This window comes from Xiphophorus couchianus, chromosome 8 (genome assembly GCF_001444195.1).
Source record: "Xiphophorus couchianus chromosome 8, X_couchianus-1.0, whole genome shotgun sequence".
NCBI classification, from domain to species: domain Eukaryota; kingdom Metazoa; phylum Chordata; class Actinopteri; order Cyprinodontiformes; family Poeciliidae; genus Xiphophorus; species Xiphophorus couchianus.
The window spans coordinates 10,435,191-10,450,250 of NC_040235.1; the positions used below are offsets into that span (position 1 = coordinate 10,435,191).

At 36.0% G+C, this 15,060-nt stretch overlaps 1 protein-coding gene across 1 annotated transcript in view; it reads right to left on the minus strand.

The window, feature by feature from the left end:
* Positions 1–5,683: 5,683 nt before the first annotated feature.
* Positions 5,684–15,060, minus strand: part of LOC114150249 (transmembrane protein 132C) — a 157,748-nt gene continuing 148,371 nt past the window's right edge. Inside the window, exons 9-10 of the mRNA XM_028026592.1 lie at positions 8,639–8,830; positions 5,684–8,222 (exon numbers count right to left, since the gene is read on the minus strand). Of these exons, the coding sequence (XP_027882393.1) occupies positions 7,149–8,222; positions 8,639–8,830 (1,266 nt within the window). The 3' untranslated portion in view covers positions 5,684–7,148. The remainder of the gene's footprint in view (positions 8,223–8,638; positions 8,831–15,060) is intronic.

Below are 15,060 nucleotides of genomic sequence, written 5' to 3' on the forward strand. Positions count from 1 at the left end.
AGAGAAACCGTAAAATGAACTTTAATGGCACAGTGCACAGATGGAAAAGAAAATGTTTCCATGTTTTGTTTTTATGCAGTATTGGTATCTTACTTGTAGAATGCAACAAGTCTAGCAACAATCTGTGCCTCTCAAAAATGCTTGAACATGAACAGTGACAACTTTTAAAATGATAGGAAACAGTGGAAGGAAAACCACCATGTACACTTTAGGAACACTTTAGGAAACCCAAATACTCATTTCTTTCCCAAACACAGGAAAACAGTAGACTTAAGAACTAGGGCTGAAACGATTCCTCGAATAATTCGAGTACCTCGATTATATAAATTTCTTGAGGAAAATTTACCTCCTCGAAGCTTTGTTAATTTATGTTTTATTATTTAGTGCACCGTGTTCTGGCCGGGACATTACGTGTGTTGAGCGGAGCTCTGACTTCCGCCTCTGAGTTATTGATGAAAGCTAAATGTTAGTGGTATAATGTTCAATTTTCAAGTTCGGCCAGTGGGGATTTTATTGATTGATAATAATGCCCGGGTTTTCATCGTTTTGGGGGACCAATAAGCATCCTTGAAATGACTGGCGCGATGCCTGGAGTACGGCAGCCTTTCTCCTCCGGGAGCTGCTGGTTGAAAGTGAACAGCAGTAAGAGTGCTGCAGGAGTATTTATACAGATGAGCAGATAGACTGAACACGGCGGGCGGCTGAGTAGTTGATGGTTACAGTGTAGCTTTACGGACAAACCGCACAATAAATTTTACATCATCCTGGTCTCAACAAATGGGTGGCGGAAATCATCGTGGCGGTACATAGCTGGTAGATGAGTTTCTGAGTGTGACGAACAAAGGTGACGTAAATATCCTTGTATTGCTCCCTCCCACGTTCTTACGTTTGTCCCCTGGTCTACCGGTCGTACATTAAGTTTGTTTGTTCGTCTTTCTCCCCCGGACTTATACGTTCCTCCTCCAACCCAATCTTACATTCGTTCGTTCGCCTGCTCCCCACCCCAAGCTCCCCACTCCAGGCGACATTTCCCGTATTCTCAAACCCAAAGCTTGACAGGCATGGGGCAAGGTGAGAATTCATCTATTAAACTCACTGAAAATGAATACATAAACTAAAAGCTGGAGCATACTATTTTTTTATAAGCGTATTTGTGAGCTTGCCTCTTTATTGTTAAATTGAATATAATTTCAGATGTTTGTATTACTTCAGGTTAACTTAGAAAGTGAGCTACTATTGTTACAGGTTAGTTTTCTAAACTACAAAAAAGTAACTGTTAGAGATACTCAAAAATAAAAAATTGGACTGATAATATCTGATAGTAACACCGGTGTTATGCCAGATTTACCAATATTTTATTTTATAATTTTTTTATCCGATTACTTGATTAATCGTAAGAAGAATCGATAGATTACTCAATTACTAAAATATTTGTTTACAACAGCCCTGTTAAGAACACAATTACTGATAGAGATAAATAGGCACAAAACTGATACCATGGTGCACAAGTGTTTCTCTGAGTTCAGCACAAGGAAGTGTTGCAACCTCTTCTCCTGTTTGAGCTCAATAAGGCCATTACCATTGGGATTTCCAATGAGCAGCTGCACACACCTAAAAATGCCACCATATATTTCCCTCTAATGAATTAGTGGCTTCCTGTTCAGAGCTACAAGTCATTTAGCATCTTCCCAAGTTTGATTCAACTTGCTCCCTGTTTGTAGGTACAAATACAGCCAAAGTCAAAGGAATCTTGTTTTGCTATTGTCAGCAGATTATAAATGAGGAAAAACAACACTACATTCAAACCTGTTTTAATTGCACGATCCTAACCCATAAATCAGGTTGAAACAAAGGCACATACTGAATGTAGGATCATTGTTCTCACTTTATCTACATAAAACCATTGACAAGCAAGCAGGCAAGCTGCAGGGCAACAGGAATTTAGTCTGGCCACTGTCCATGCTAACATGAACAAAGGAACAAAGAGGTTGAAGAGTTCACAATATTTATTGTTCAGCACCTCGTTTCAGATATGGCTGGTGTTAAAGTACTTTATAAAAAAAAGTTGTTGATGATAAAAGAAAGCAGAATGAATAGCCAACTTGAAATCTGTTGAAAATGTTTTTTACATGCGTTCTTTGCATAATTTATGCAGAGGTTGTGTATTCTGGTCTTTAAGGGCAATTGTTCTCCATGTTTCAGGGGTTTCCCTAATTTAATTCACCTTAACCAAATCAATACATGGCTAGCAGCTAATACTTCAGTTGAACTCTCCTAAAACAGATGTAAATGGCATAATGAAGGATAATTTTTGTGATGAAGGGGGCATGCCAGAAATGTAGGAAATGTAATGTAGTAAGTGTTTCTTAAAGAAACAGACAAATTTTAAGGTGTCAAATTGCAAAGTCAAGTTTCTTTTAAGTGACCTTTGACATGTACAGCATTTTTGTCACAAATGAATGTAAGTTAGTTACTGATTTTGCTATAAGAAGGTACTATGTGCATGGAAATACATAACACCTCCGTAGCCTCCTTCTATAATGCAGTCCTGAGCGGTATTAACGTTTGTACACAAAATGCATTCAGTCTGTCGCTATATATGCAATGGTGATAGTGGTAAACTCAAAAGACTTGCAGCTGTAATAGCGGTGAGGTTTCTTTTTTAAGGTATTAGCTGTTTTAATGATTGGTTGAGTATAAATTCAGATTTTTCAAATTTAATTTCCTAAAAAAAAAGGTAAAACACCCATTTTCTTCAACGTTCCAGTTGTGCACTATGTTGTGTTTGTCTGTCAGGCCCTAAACTCCTCTGGAGCCGGGGCTGGTCTGTCTATTAAATTACTAGACACTGTCTAGTAATAGACCAGTATCTGTCTATTACACTGAAGTTCATGGTTGTAATCTCAGAAAATGGGGAGAATTTCAAGTCATTCTACAATTTCAAGTCAAGGCACTGTATGTTCCTGACTAAAAAGATTGCAGGATATTTTGGTGAGACATAAAAAAGCCAAATAATCTTTCCCTAGTCCTATAGTGCCACATTCTGGTTGTGATTTTTTTTCTAGAATGCCTTGAATTCTTAAACATTTACTATTGAACACCAGACTTTTACTTTTGTACCACCAACAAATCGAACTTCTCAGGTTTTAAGTGAAATATCATTCAGAATCTAATACAGCAAGCTTTATATATTTATATATATATATATATAACTATATATTTAGTTGTGTTGCATTATTGCAAATATAAATAGAGCGGAGAGTAAGATAAGGCAGTATTCAGCTTTAAGAGATCTACATTTTTATAACAAATTGAAGAGATGTTGTGACTCACAACATGTAAGGTAGAGCATTTATTCGATATATAAAAAATCTGATCTTGTAACAAGACCTTTGCTATCCTGTAAGGCTTGTACAGAAAAAAAAACCAAAACAACAACATTCAGCTGTACACTGCTGATTTCAGCAGTGTAATTGGTGATGTTCGTCACACAACATGTCAAAAAAGTGAAATAGGAAGGAAAGAGGGCTGTGTTGAGGACTGTTGTCATAGCAACAGTGGAAAAGTTTATGAAATGAGAAAAGTAGTGATACATCGACATGGCAAATGTCAGAAGAGATGGTTCATAATGGTGTAAGGGTTGTGTTCCATTATACCTGACAGGAGTTGCCGGTTACTTAGTGAGCTGGAGTGCAGACTCAGAGATCTTTGTGTCAGCAGGAAAGATATATAGCGCTTGAGCATGGAGGACACAGGCAGATGTCTAAGTTGGCAAGAACTGAGGAAGGAAAGACAGCAGTAGCAGTTGGGAGCTCCTCGGTGACAAAGACAGAAAGTGGAGGTGGGTGTGTTTTTTGTGGCTCAAGCTAGTAAAGAGTCTTGATTTTCTGGATTGTTGAGGGAACTTTTTCCCTCTTTTCTTTGCAGAACTGCTTTAATTCAACAAGATTTTCTCCATCTAGATTTGGATGGTGGGTTTTGAGTAGTTGTCCAGCTGCATCACTCAAATGATTATGCTTTATATATTTGGCATGCTTTCAAAAAAAAAAGGTCTTGCTTTTTTCTCACCAATGCACAAAACATATTTTCTGTCACATAAAGGAAGAAAACACTTCATGTTCAGCTAAATAAAAACATAGAAATATCAGCATAAATATCCAAATATTTGGATTCATATCTCTCAATGTTGAAAGAGTGGACAAAATTCACCATATTTGATTTTGACAGAACACATTTCCACCATGGGAACAGTATCTAATGATTCTTGGAGGTGATAAAATGCAGACCTTTCTTCAAGGTGCAAAAACAAAGAATTTTCCAACGCAAAATAGAAATGTTCTTTTCAGCTAAGAGTTATGGCCTCAAAATTAAAAGTTAAATTTTTGTCCAGATTGCTTCCCATCCAGTGTGAACCAGGCTCTCACTTTCAGCTGTCAGCTACAGTAAAAGTTAATAATGGTGGCAACTGATACTAATGAACCATCTACATAAAATAATAATTGGTAGGCTGAGATCTGATTATCAAATCACACAAAAGAGCAAGAATTGCCATCATATTTAATTAATTAAGCAGCCAATTCTAAAAAAAAAAAAGGACACAGTAGAAAAGAATGAACCAGAATAAAACAGCTGTACCAGAAAAGGGATCACAAATTCATGAATTTCAAAGTTTAAAACATTTTCATTCCAATGACAGTTTTTTTCTAGTCTAGATATTAACTCAGACAAAATACTGTGGAGCATTATGAGAATATTGAGTTTCGCAATACGTGTTGCACCCCCTCCAAAAGATGTGTAAATGTTGTAATAACAAAAAAAAAGAGGACATTTTAAAAAGCTGTTAAAATGAGTACATTTATTTATTTGGGGAGAGGGCACATGAAATGTAAGAAAAAAAACAATAAACAAACTTAAAAAATAAAATCGGGAAATAACATAAAAAGAACCCCAAAAAACTTAAAATCATAAAAGATATAAAAAAAAGAGAAATTAAAAATGATCAAAAATATTTATAAGCACAATTAAAATCTAGCTATAGCACGACAGAGAAAAATGTTAACAGATAACACTTGGTATTCAGTTCCAAGTGTGTCCATTTTAAACAAATGGGCCTTTCTGAATTTAAAAAAATCTATATTTTACTGATTTCAGCTGACTGACAAGTAACTATTAAGTCATAATCCAGGACTTCTTATTTCCCTTGGCAATAAATATGACATAACACAGAGAACAATTTCTCTAAGCAACTGTTCCAAATATTCAACACAAGTGGTCATGCCATTCAAAAAATTGATGGGGACACACTACATGGCTTTGGAACTGGTATTTGTGGTTGAGATTGTAGGTCTTGGATTCACAACCAATGCTAGTTTTCATCAAAAAATGTTAGCTCTTTGCAGACAACAATAAAATGTTTGGCTGGATCCTACAAATAAACATTAACAGTGAATAATAAATTGGTTTAATCATTCAAAAATGTCATTATATTAAGCTCCATTAACTTTATGTGTAATAATGTGAACTGGTTGGTTTATTTTAATTGGATTACTATTTACTGTTTTCTTCTTGAATATCTAAGAATCTCTACTTTCTTTTTATTATTACATAATTGTAATTTGCTAGTTGAAAGTGTTGTAATGTTGTTGTGGTAGAGTTACAAATAAAGTGTTTGTTTTTTGGGGGGTTTTTTTAAACAGCATTTGTTCCCAGTTTCTCCTTTTCATTGGTTATTGATGACAGACTTTAGTATTCGGATAGGTTATCAATTCCAAGTATGTCCAGAAAAATTCAAACATGTTTTTGACAATGACTGAGGTCGGATTGACTCCACCCTCAGACTTGTAGACTCCAGTCTCTGTCATATCTTGGGCTAGAAGGTTTTTATGCCAACTTACCTTGTTGACTTGGTACAAACATAGTAGATTTCCCCCACCTAATAATTGAGGATAAAATTGGGTGAAAAATCTTGTGATGTGTCCTCATTAGTCCATTTGATCCACACAAAATAGGTCAGGAAATAGGTTTAATTACATTGCTACTTTAAACTTGCCTATATCCACAATTTGAGCAAAATAGTTTCAAAACAAGGGCAATTAAGATAAACAAGGACCCAAGTTTTTCTTGCCACCATACTCAAAGAGGAAATTGGTAACATAAGGTAAAAAAGTCTCCAAAGCTTTGGCTTAAAGCTTTTAACACATTTTTACCAGAAGCATCCATAAATTTGTGGTGCGTTGCACACGATTGTCTTTTTGTGGTTTTGGTAAGAATCAGTTTTTCCTCTGCAGAACTTCTCAAATTGTAATGAGATGACACTCAGATTTAGTAGTAAAGCACTTTTGTATATTCAGAGAGTGTGATCACCAAGAAAAACACAAACAGAAAATGTGAGGACCAAGAAAGATAATTAAATTAACATAAACATACAAGTCCAGAACTTAACCATGATAAGGGAATTTAATAATACAGTACTAAATTGTCTCCAAGTGTAACAATATTAGTTATCTACATAATTTCAGATCAGACACACATGGCTCCTCGTAAATAACATCATGCATGGATCTGACTTTTGGAGACTAAACAAAACTAAAACCAAATCAAACAGCACTTTACAAAATGTTACCATATATATAGTAACTCTAAATCAAACTGCATTTATATACAGTACAAAATGCTTTAGATTGTTGATCCATAGGCTCTATAAATTGCCAACTCATAGCAAAGGATCGACAGTAACTTTAGAAAATAAGAGGAAAATATACTTTGAAATAATATGACCACATTTAGAACAGTAAAACATGATTTAAAGAAAAACAAGAAGTCAAATCAAAAGAGAAATACTGAGCTTGGTAGAAGACAAAAACATACATTTAAGCAACAATACAATTTTCACTTTTGAACCTTTCAGCTATGCTGTTTTGTGGAAATTCAAGTCTTGGAAATTGTTGCTTGACCATGTCTGAGAACTGTTATAGAATCAAAAGTAACAGAATCATCTACTCAGTTTTCAAGGTGAGGTCTTCAGTTAAACTACAACCATCAGATTGGTTTTTCACTCTTTCATATATATCTTTCCATTCTCTCCCTCCTTATGATCAAGGCATTCAGGTGAGTTTCTCTTTCAGTTCAATGGAAACACCCAGAGCCTCTTATACTGTGTTCTTAATTGCATTCTCATTAAGCTTTTCCATGTAGTTCCTAAGATCCTTTGAGTCCCCAAGCTCAATGTCTGGACAAACCCATTTTATATCACTGGTCTGCACCAGTGGCAATGGGCTAAGCACTGGACATCCATTGCTAGACTTTACATTAGAGAAAGTGGAGAACTTCACTCTCTTCCTTTTGGTGGTTGGTGAGTTGAGTGATTCATTCCTCAGATCTCTTCCACTTGAGCTACCTCCGCCACCATCCGTAATACTGCGCTGGATACCTCCATTTAAAAGCTGACTACCTTCCTCCAAGGTACCAGTCAATTCTTCATGCTGCTGTTGCTGCAGACAAAGCCCCTCCTCTTGGCCAAGCCAAACCCAGTCATGGGCATGGGGCATAGTCTCTGTGGCCTCTAGAGATAGGTGTTTACTTCGGTACTTATATGTATAAGAGATGCAATTGATGAGAAAAACAAGGATGGCCAAGCAGAAGACTCCCAGCAGTGCATACATGCCAATCTCCAGGTCTGTCAAGCCACGTCGTGATGGCAATAAGTCATCATCGGTACTGCGACTCCGAGGCAGCTCTGGGTATTCAGAAAAGTCATTCAAGTTTCTGTTCCCACTGTCTGATGATAAGCGACCCCCATTAGGTCTCACTGGAACTTGGCCTCTAATGGTCGTGGCTGCACGGTTTATTAACCCAGTGTCCATGTCAGAGATAGATCCACCATAATACGGAGGATCCGGACGTGTCCTTCTGTCTCCTGGCTGCCTGTACTGCTCCTCTGACTGACCAAACCTTACCTGTACATTCAGCATTCCTGTGGCTAAAGCAGAGCGTCGTTTGGACTTCTGGCACACTTCTGATGGACTCATCTCGACACGCACAAGCAAACCTTGGCCTTCACCCTTGGCAGCAATGAGAGGCCACTTCCACTTTGCACTCTGCTGCACAACTACCACCTGTTCATCCAGAGATGTGGCTGCCAGGATAAAATGGGCAGGGTTGTAGTTGTCCAGAGGAGTCATAGATCCATCACTGAACTGAAGCCAGGCACTGATGAGGGATTCCTGTGAAAACAAACACAGAACATAGCAAATTTAAATTGGTGTGACACCAGTAGTGTGGAAATTAACAACAAAAACACAAATAGAAATCTACAGATTCCCCTCAAATGAGGACCAAAATAAACCAGAGGCACAAGAGAAGCAGTAGTGGGTTTTAATTATGATAAAAAGGCTGAACATCTCTCATGGGTCATGACTGTTCCCTAAATTTCAAACAACATGAAGAAAACTTTAATATATGAGAAATATTCTAAGAGAAAATAAACCAACACTAACTATGATCCAGCCGTGAACTAGTTATAAAAATATAACTTACAAAATCTATTTTTTATAACAGGTAATACAAGGACCTAATACTTATAACACTAATGACACATCATGACAAATTGAAAGAACCTGTTCTTTGGATAGAATCTTACCTGTGTCAGTGATTCTATGACTTCCTGTGTGCTTGCAGTAGCGACAATCGCTCTGTTGCTTCCAGGGCTCAGTTGCAGGGACAAAGAGAGTCCAGAAACCAACTGCACCCCAAGCTCTGTCACACTCACTTTATCATCCACCACCCTGATGCTCCTCTCAGCCAGGACTGATGACGTCAGAGGGGACAAAACCTACAGGCAAAATGAAAGTTTATAAAACAAATTTCTTCTTTTTTCTAATAGTTTGTAAGCCAACAATTTCACAAACATATTTTACTATTGCACTGCAGATAAATAAATAAAAAAAACACATTTTGAAGATTTTTAATTGCCTATAACATCATGCAGCACCATGTATTACAAAAAACCCAGCACAGCACATCTTTTAAAATTGTATACAGTGGCTGCAAAAAGTATTCTTATCATTTGAACTTTTCACATGAATGTGGAGTAGTTGATGCACTATTTTTAACTTTGTATAACGTATATAAAACCGTCAAACATCTTGTAATATGTAATATTATAGTAACAAGACACTCTTGTAGATTCTAATTCAGCTGAACTTGCAGCATCCACACTAACAAGTATATTAGAAGATCACATCCTAGCTTGATCAGTCATGTCAGAACTTTATTGTAAATAAAAATAAGCGTATATTTTACTTCAAATCCTGGTACAATCTGCTATCATTGCTTTTTGTTGAAGGAGAACAGATTGATGTAGTTGCTAATTAAATGAAAATGGCAATCGCTGGACATAGTGATGAACTAGGATTTGCCTGCAAACCTGTTTTACATATATATTTTTTCTAACAAGTTAATTAGATATGTTTTATAGAAGATAGCAATACTTACATGAAAGTCTAGACTTGTTACATATGGTAAAACCTCACTATACTGTGTTTGCACAATTATTAGGGAAAATAGTAGTTTGACCATATTATTTTTAGATATATTTTTAACCACAAACTGGATACACTTGAAAGTTTAATGGATTTAAGCATAGCAGGTGATCTGTATCTGTATAATGAGGAAGTGTGTGTCCTACTGATGTCAACGCCCTATATCAAGGTGTGAATAATTATTAGTCAACTTCTTTCCTTTAGGCAAAAATAGGCTAAAAAAAGAGATCTAACTAACTCTGAAGAGACAAAAATGACCAAAAATGTCTTAGCGAAATTGTCTTGAAATTGCTAAGATATTGGGGCATGATGGTACAGAACCATCAAACATTTTGTTGCAAAATGCCAACAAGATCATAAGAAACGTGTTGAGAAAAAGCTGCAAATTAACTGCCAAGAATTTGAGAAGAATCAAGAGTGAAGGTACCAGGAGCTCATTATCTTACAGTTCTGTCATATTTCATAACTACAACCTGTCTGGTGCACGTAAAAGTACACAATGTTTAGAGCTGGCCAAGGTAAAGAAAGCTGAAACCTGACCAACAAGACAGACAAACTGAAGGGTCTACACTGGGCCAAGAAATATCTGAAGACAGATTTTTCAAAGGTTTTCTGGACTGATAAAGTGGGAGTGACTTTTGACAGACTAGATGGATGGGTCCACGGCTGGATAGGTAACTTATGGCATGGTCCCCTGAACCCAGGTGAGAACTTGTGGTATAAGAAAACTGATAGAAGGCTTTTCCCATAAGTTTTTCACTGTTATTGAAAAAAGGGGTGAGTGTATGGATCACTGATTCTTTCTTTATTATGTCAGAAATGTTTATTGGAAAATTCTGAGTTGTTCATGATTTTCAACCAACCAGATGAAAATAAAAAAGATCCTGCATGTTTTTTCTTGAACATTCATATTTGAGATTTATTAACATTTTAGGTTGAGCAAAAGCACTGTAGTTGCTGATTAACAAACATAAGACTTCTTCAATAATTGTACACATAGTGTACATTAGGCTCTGATAAAAAAGTACATACTTGTGAAAAGATGCACACAAAAAAAACCAAGCCCACAACAAAACAGCATTCTAATCCACACCTTCAGAAGGAATGCCCCAACTTTCAGAGTAGCCAGAGGTGTAAGCATGTAAATAGCTGTGATATTGTTTTGAGATGAGAATCTCTTCCATCCGCTCCAATTAGGGCTCCAGTATTTCCTGCAGCCTCCCCCACAGAGCTGCATTTACCAGCCATAATGAACTGTCAGCACCGATCACCGCCTCATTTGTCCAGACCCAATACCCCGTTTTCCTCCTTTTGTATTTTCCCTTTTTGTTTCTCACACAGTCAAAGTGAATGGATGAATACCCTTGAATTGTCAAAAGCAAACAGTGTGGTCTCAGAACTGTATATGCATTTTAAAATGTCTAAGCAATTGGTTATGATTTGTGGGGACACACAATCTTTGTGAGAAATGCATATGATGAGACAGACAAAACCTAAAAGTGCAATAAAGTAAATAACATGTTCTGCTTTTGTTTTCCTTCATTATTGACTGGTTCTTTAGCAAAAGAATAATCTAACACCCCAGTGTTATGAATCTTATCAGAACTTGCAATTTTATGTTTATATATAATGCTACTTCTATGAGGCATATAAAATAAAAACTCATGTTAATTTGTTAACATGAGTTAACAAATTAACATGACAGATGCATACTTGAACTCTTAAAGTGACTCTTTAACCACTGTAGAAGAGAATAAAAGGGTGCATAATGTACCTATTAAAACACAACACTCCAAGTATCTTTCAACCAATATTATAATCTATAAAAAACGTCTGACACCTCAGAGACAGCTCTGCTGATGCTCTGTTTCTCCTTCAAAAAGATCATCTTTTCTTCCACCTAACATCTGAGTACCAACTAGCAGCTGTCCAGACTTTCCAGTGCTTATATCCCGACATGTCGAGGCTCTTTTCCAAGATTCTGTAATAGTACTTGTAGCAGTCAGATTACTTCTTGTCCTTTTTACCAGAGCCATGTCTTGCCTCCATACCATCACAGAAACTGTGGATTCTGCTTTTCACCTATATCCATAATTGTGAAATTTCCCCATGAGGCTTTCAGGTGTGTCAAGACCCTTCCTCTAAAATCAGTTTTCAAGTTTACAGATTTATTCATTTTGTCCCGAGAGAGCAATTAAAGAGCCTTCCCAGCCTAACCCTTTCCTATTCAGACCAGTCAAATTCATGTCTTATAACATTTCTGTATAGATCAAGGAAGCTCCAATACGCAAAACCCCAGAAAATCCTTTTTTAGACCTAGATCTAGGCATGAGCAACCAACAATATAACAAGGAACCTATTATTACCCAAACCACGTGTGTTTGACTCACACACCGACGTCTGCAAAGGTTATCAGCACAATAGATTTTGTACGCAAGTGTCCCATCCATAACCTGTCAGAGTCCTTAAATGGATTCATTCTTCCTTTTTGCAACACAATAAAACTTTCAGCAGAGTAAAATATTGATAACATTAAAGATTCAGTGCACAGGATCATCAGTTTAAAAGTCAAAACGCATTTGAAACTGTGAATCTTTATTGAATCCAAATAAAACTACAAATGTGTTCTTTAACTTAGTGTTTTAAGTGTTTGAGGTAATGTAACACACACACACACACACACACACACACACACACACACACACACATACATATATATATATATATATATATATATATGCAGTATATACAGTACGTATATATAAAGGTGCTTTTACGCAACTTAGTTTAAATGTGCATAAGCGACATGGATTTTTTAGAAACCAGGAAATCCCCTGCAGCAGAGGTTGAATTTTATGGCCTGTGTTTCAGCGATGTATTCCTCTTGTTGTGTTGTCTTGCAAATGTCAAGCCGGCGTTGATTTATGGTGTGAGAGTGACGTCTGTAGTCTCCTGAGCAAGACCTTGATTGTATCATTAAATAAATAGAACTGTGATTGTTTGTGAATCTTTGGTGTGTGTGTGTGTGTGTGTGTGTGTGTGTGTGTGTGTGTGTGTGTGTGTGTGTGTGTGTGTGTGTGTGTGTGTGTGTGTGTGTGTGTGTGCACTGAGCTACGTGATAAAAAACTGATAGAATGAGACTTGGCGCAGGTGTAAACTTGATAGGTTTAAGTGTTTATGCCTCACTGGAATCAATCTGGCTGTTTTTCAGGCTTGTTCCTTTTTCGGCATCAAATTTGTTATTTACTTCATGGAGTTAATGGCTTTATTTTATGATTTTGTCACTAAAACAATAGTATTGTATGACTTTTATTAGTGTCTTTACTCATCTGATTTTATTTTTGTCTTTACACTTCTCTTTATTATGATTTTATTATGCTTATTGTCCTTTGGTTGAATTTTTCTTTCTGCTACATGTATATATTTTTTAACATTGAGTTGTTTACCATCTTTCTCTTTGTCTGGGTTTTGCTTCATATCCCTTTTTCACACCTGATTTTGGTTAATAAATCCCCCAGACTCATTTTAAGCTGAATATATACGCATATATAGATATATACAGGGCTACAAAAAGTGTTCACCTCCACCCTTAGTTTTTTTTTTATTGTCACACTTAAATGTTTCAGATCATCAGATTTGGATATCAAACAAAGCAAGTACAAGTTGCAGTTTTAAATTATGATTTCATTTATTTAAGCAAGGAAGCTAATCAAACCAATATGCCCTTATGTGAAACAGTAATTTCTCTTTTTGTAAATCTAATCCTTTTTTGCGCACCATACCCAGACTTATTACTGCCTGAACTGTAGAATTATGAAATCCCTTTAAAAGAACTTGTACAACATAAACCAAGTTAAAAGATCCCAAAAGTTGCAACATATTATGATAAAACTATAAACAACTGCTAAATAAATTATGTGTGATCAAGATTAATTTTTTAGCTAGTCATGGAAAAAAAGTCATGCCTGTTTCAACTGTATGTTTTCATACAGCAAATTAGTACATAACATAAATCTATATCTAGACAAAGACTTGCTCAACCTTGCCCTAATTGCATTGCTGCAAACTTTTACATCGGACATTTTACCTGAGTTGTAAAAGTCCTTTAGCACTGACCCTGAGGTAGATTTATTGAGACATCCATTCCAAGAAAGACTGGGAAATGTCTTAAATCATTTCTACATGTGAATTATCTGTCTCTCTGTAAAATGATGGATTTATGGTTTGTTAATCCATCTACATTTAATGGACAACAATGATTGCTTTCCCAAAGTAACTAGGGATGTGTCCACTTTGATATTGTATTACTCACCTGCACTCACAAGAACAGCAAAATGCCCAAACTGCTGTCTCTACTTTCATTTATGGATCATTTAATCAAGGCCATTTGATTAGCAGTGCCTGATTGCCACTTGGTCTATAAAATTGTAAGAAACTGAAAAACATACTTATTTCTTCATTAACAGCTTTTCCATTTTGTTTTTACTTAGGAAAGAAAACTTAATGACAGAGTAAAAATGGTCTTGTTCTTGAACATCTGGAGATAAATTAAAATTATGTTAAATTCACATCTTATAGCCTTTTTTAATCATATAAATATGTAATATTTTAGAATTGAAAGAAGATGCACTTGCACATTCTAAAAAAGGTAAAATGCTTTCCCCCTTCCACCTGTTTTCAAACTCTTTTGTTTAAGCTGTTGTTCCTGGTACTGTTCTTTCAGGATTTTATAGACCAGGGACAATCAAGCTTCAACTAATCAGTGGCAAAAAAGAAGTAAATTGAACGGAATCAGCAGATAATAAAAGAAACCTTCTTGAATTAAAGTATGTGATTAAATAAGCAACTAGCCTCCGCAAAAATTAAGCATACAAAGGTCACTTGTGGTTTTTGCCAAAAATTCACATCTGAATAAATTTGTGTTCTTTCAAAGTAAAAACTACCAAATGTAGAACACGCAAACACTCCATAATATTCCCTTAAGGGTTGTTTTACAAGTGCTGATGAATAAATAGTCATGAATTTTAGACACTATACTTCCAACTCAAACATTTAACTCAGCTAAGGTCACAAGCTTGCTCACCTTCAACTTCAATCAAAGCCATATAAGGTTTTTCATGAGTCCTCATATAAAAAGTTTCTGATAATCAGAAGACTTGTTATTGCGTTCAGGCAGGATAAATGTGATCTTTAACAATCTCTGCTATTCAGGACAATGTTCATGTTGTAGACAGCCTTCAACAAAGCAGTAAAGAACAAAAGCCTGTAAAATGCTGACATGAACATCACATCTAACATCTCATTCCTGTCTACACCTCAAGGTGACTGTTTTTCATAAAAGGAGTGTCACTGATAGTTTTGGAAAGTGCTGGTAATAAAGTGATGGAAACTGTTGTTTCCGTTTTTGTGCATGTATGAGTGTGCACAGGCACATAGTGTTTTCAAAGAACAAGATTGGAAAATACTGCACTAAAGTCAGTGTATTTAATTTTAGAATATACAGTTCAAACATAAAAAGAGT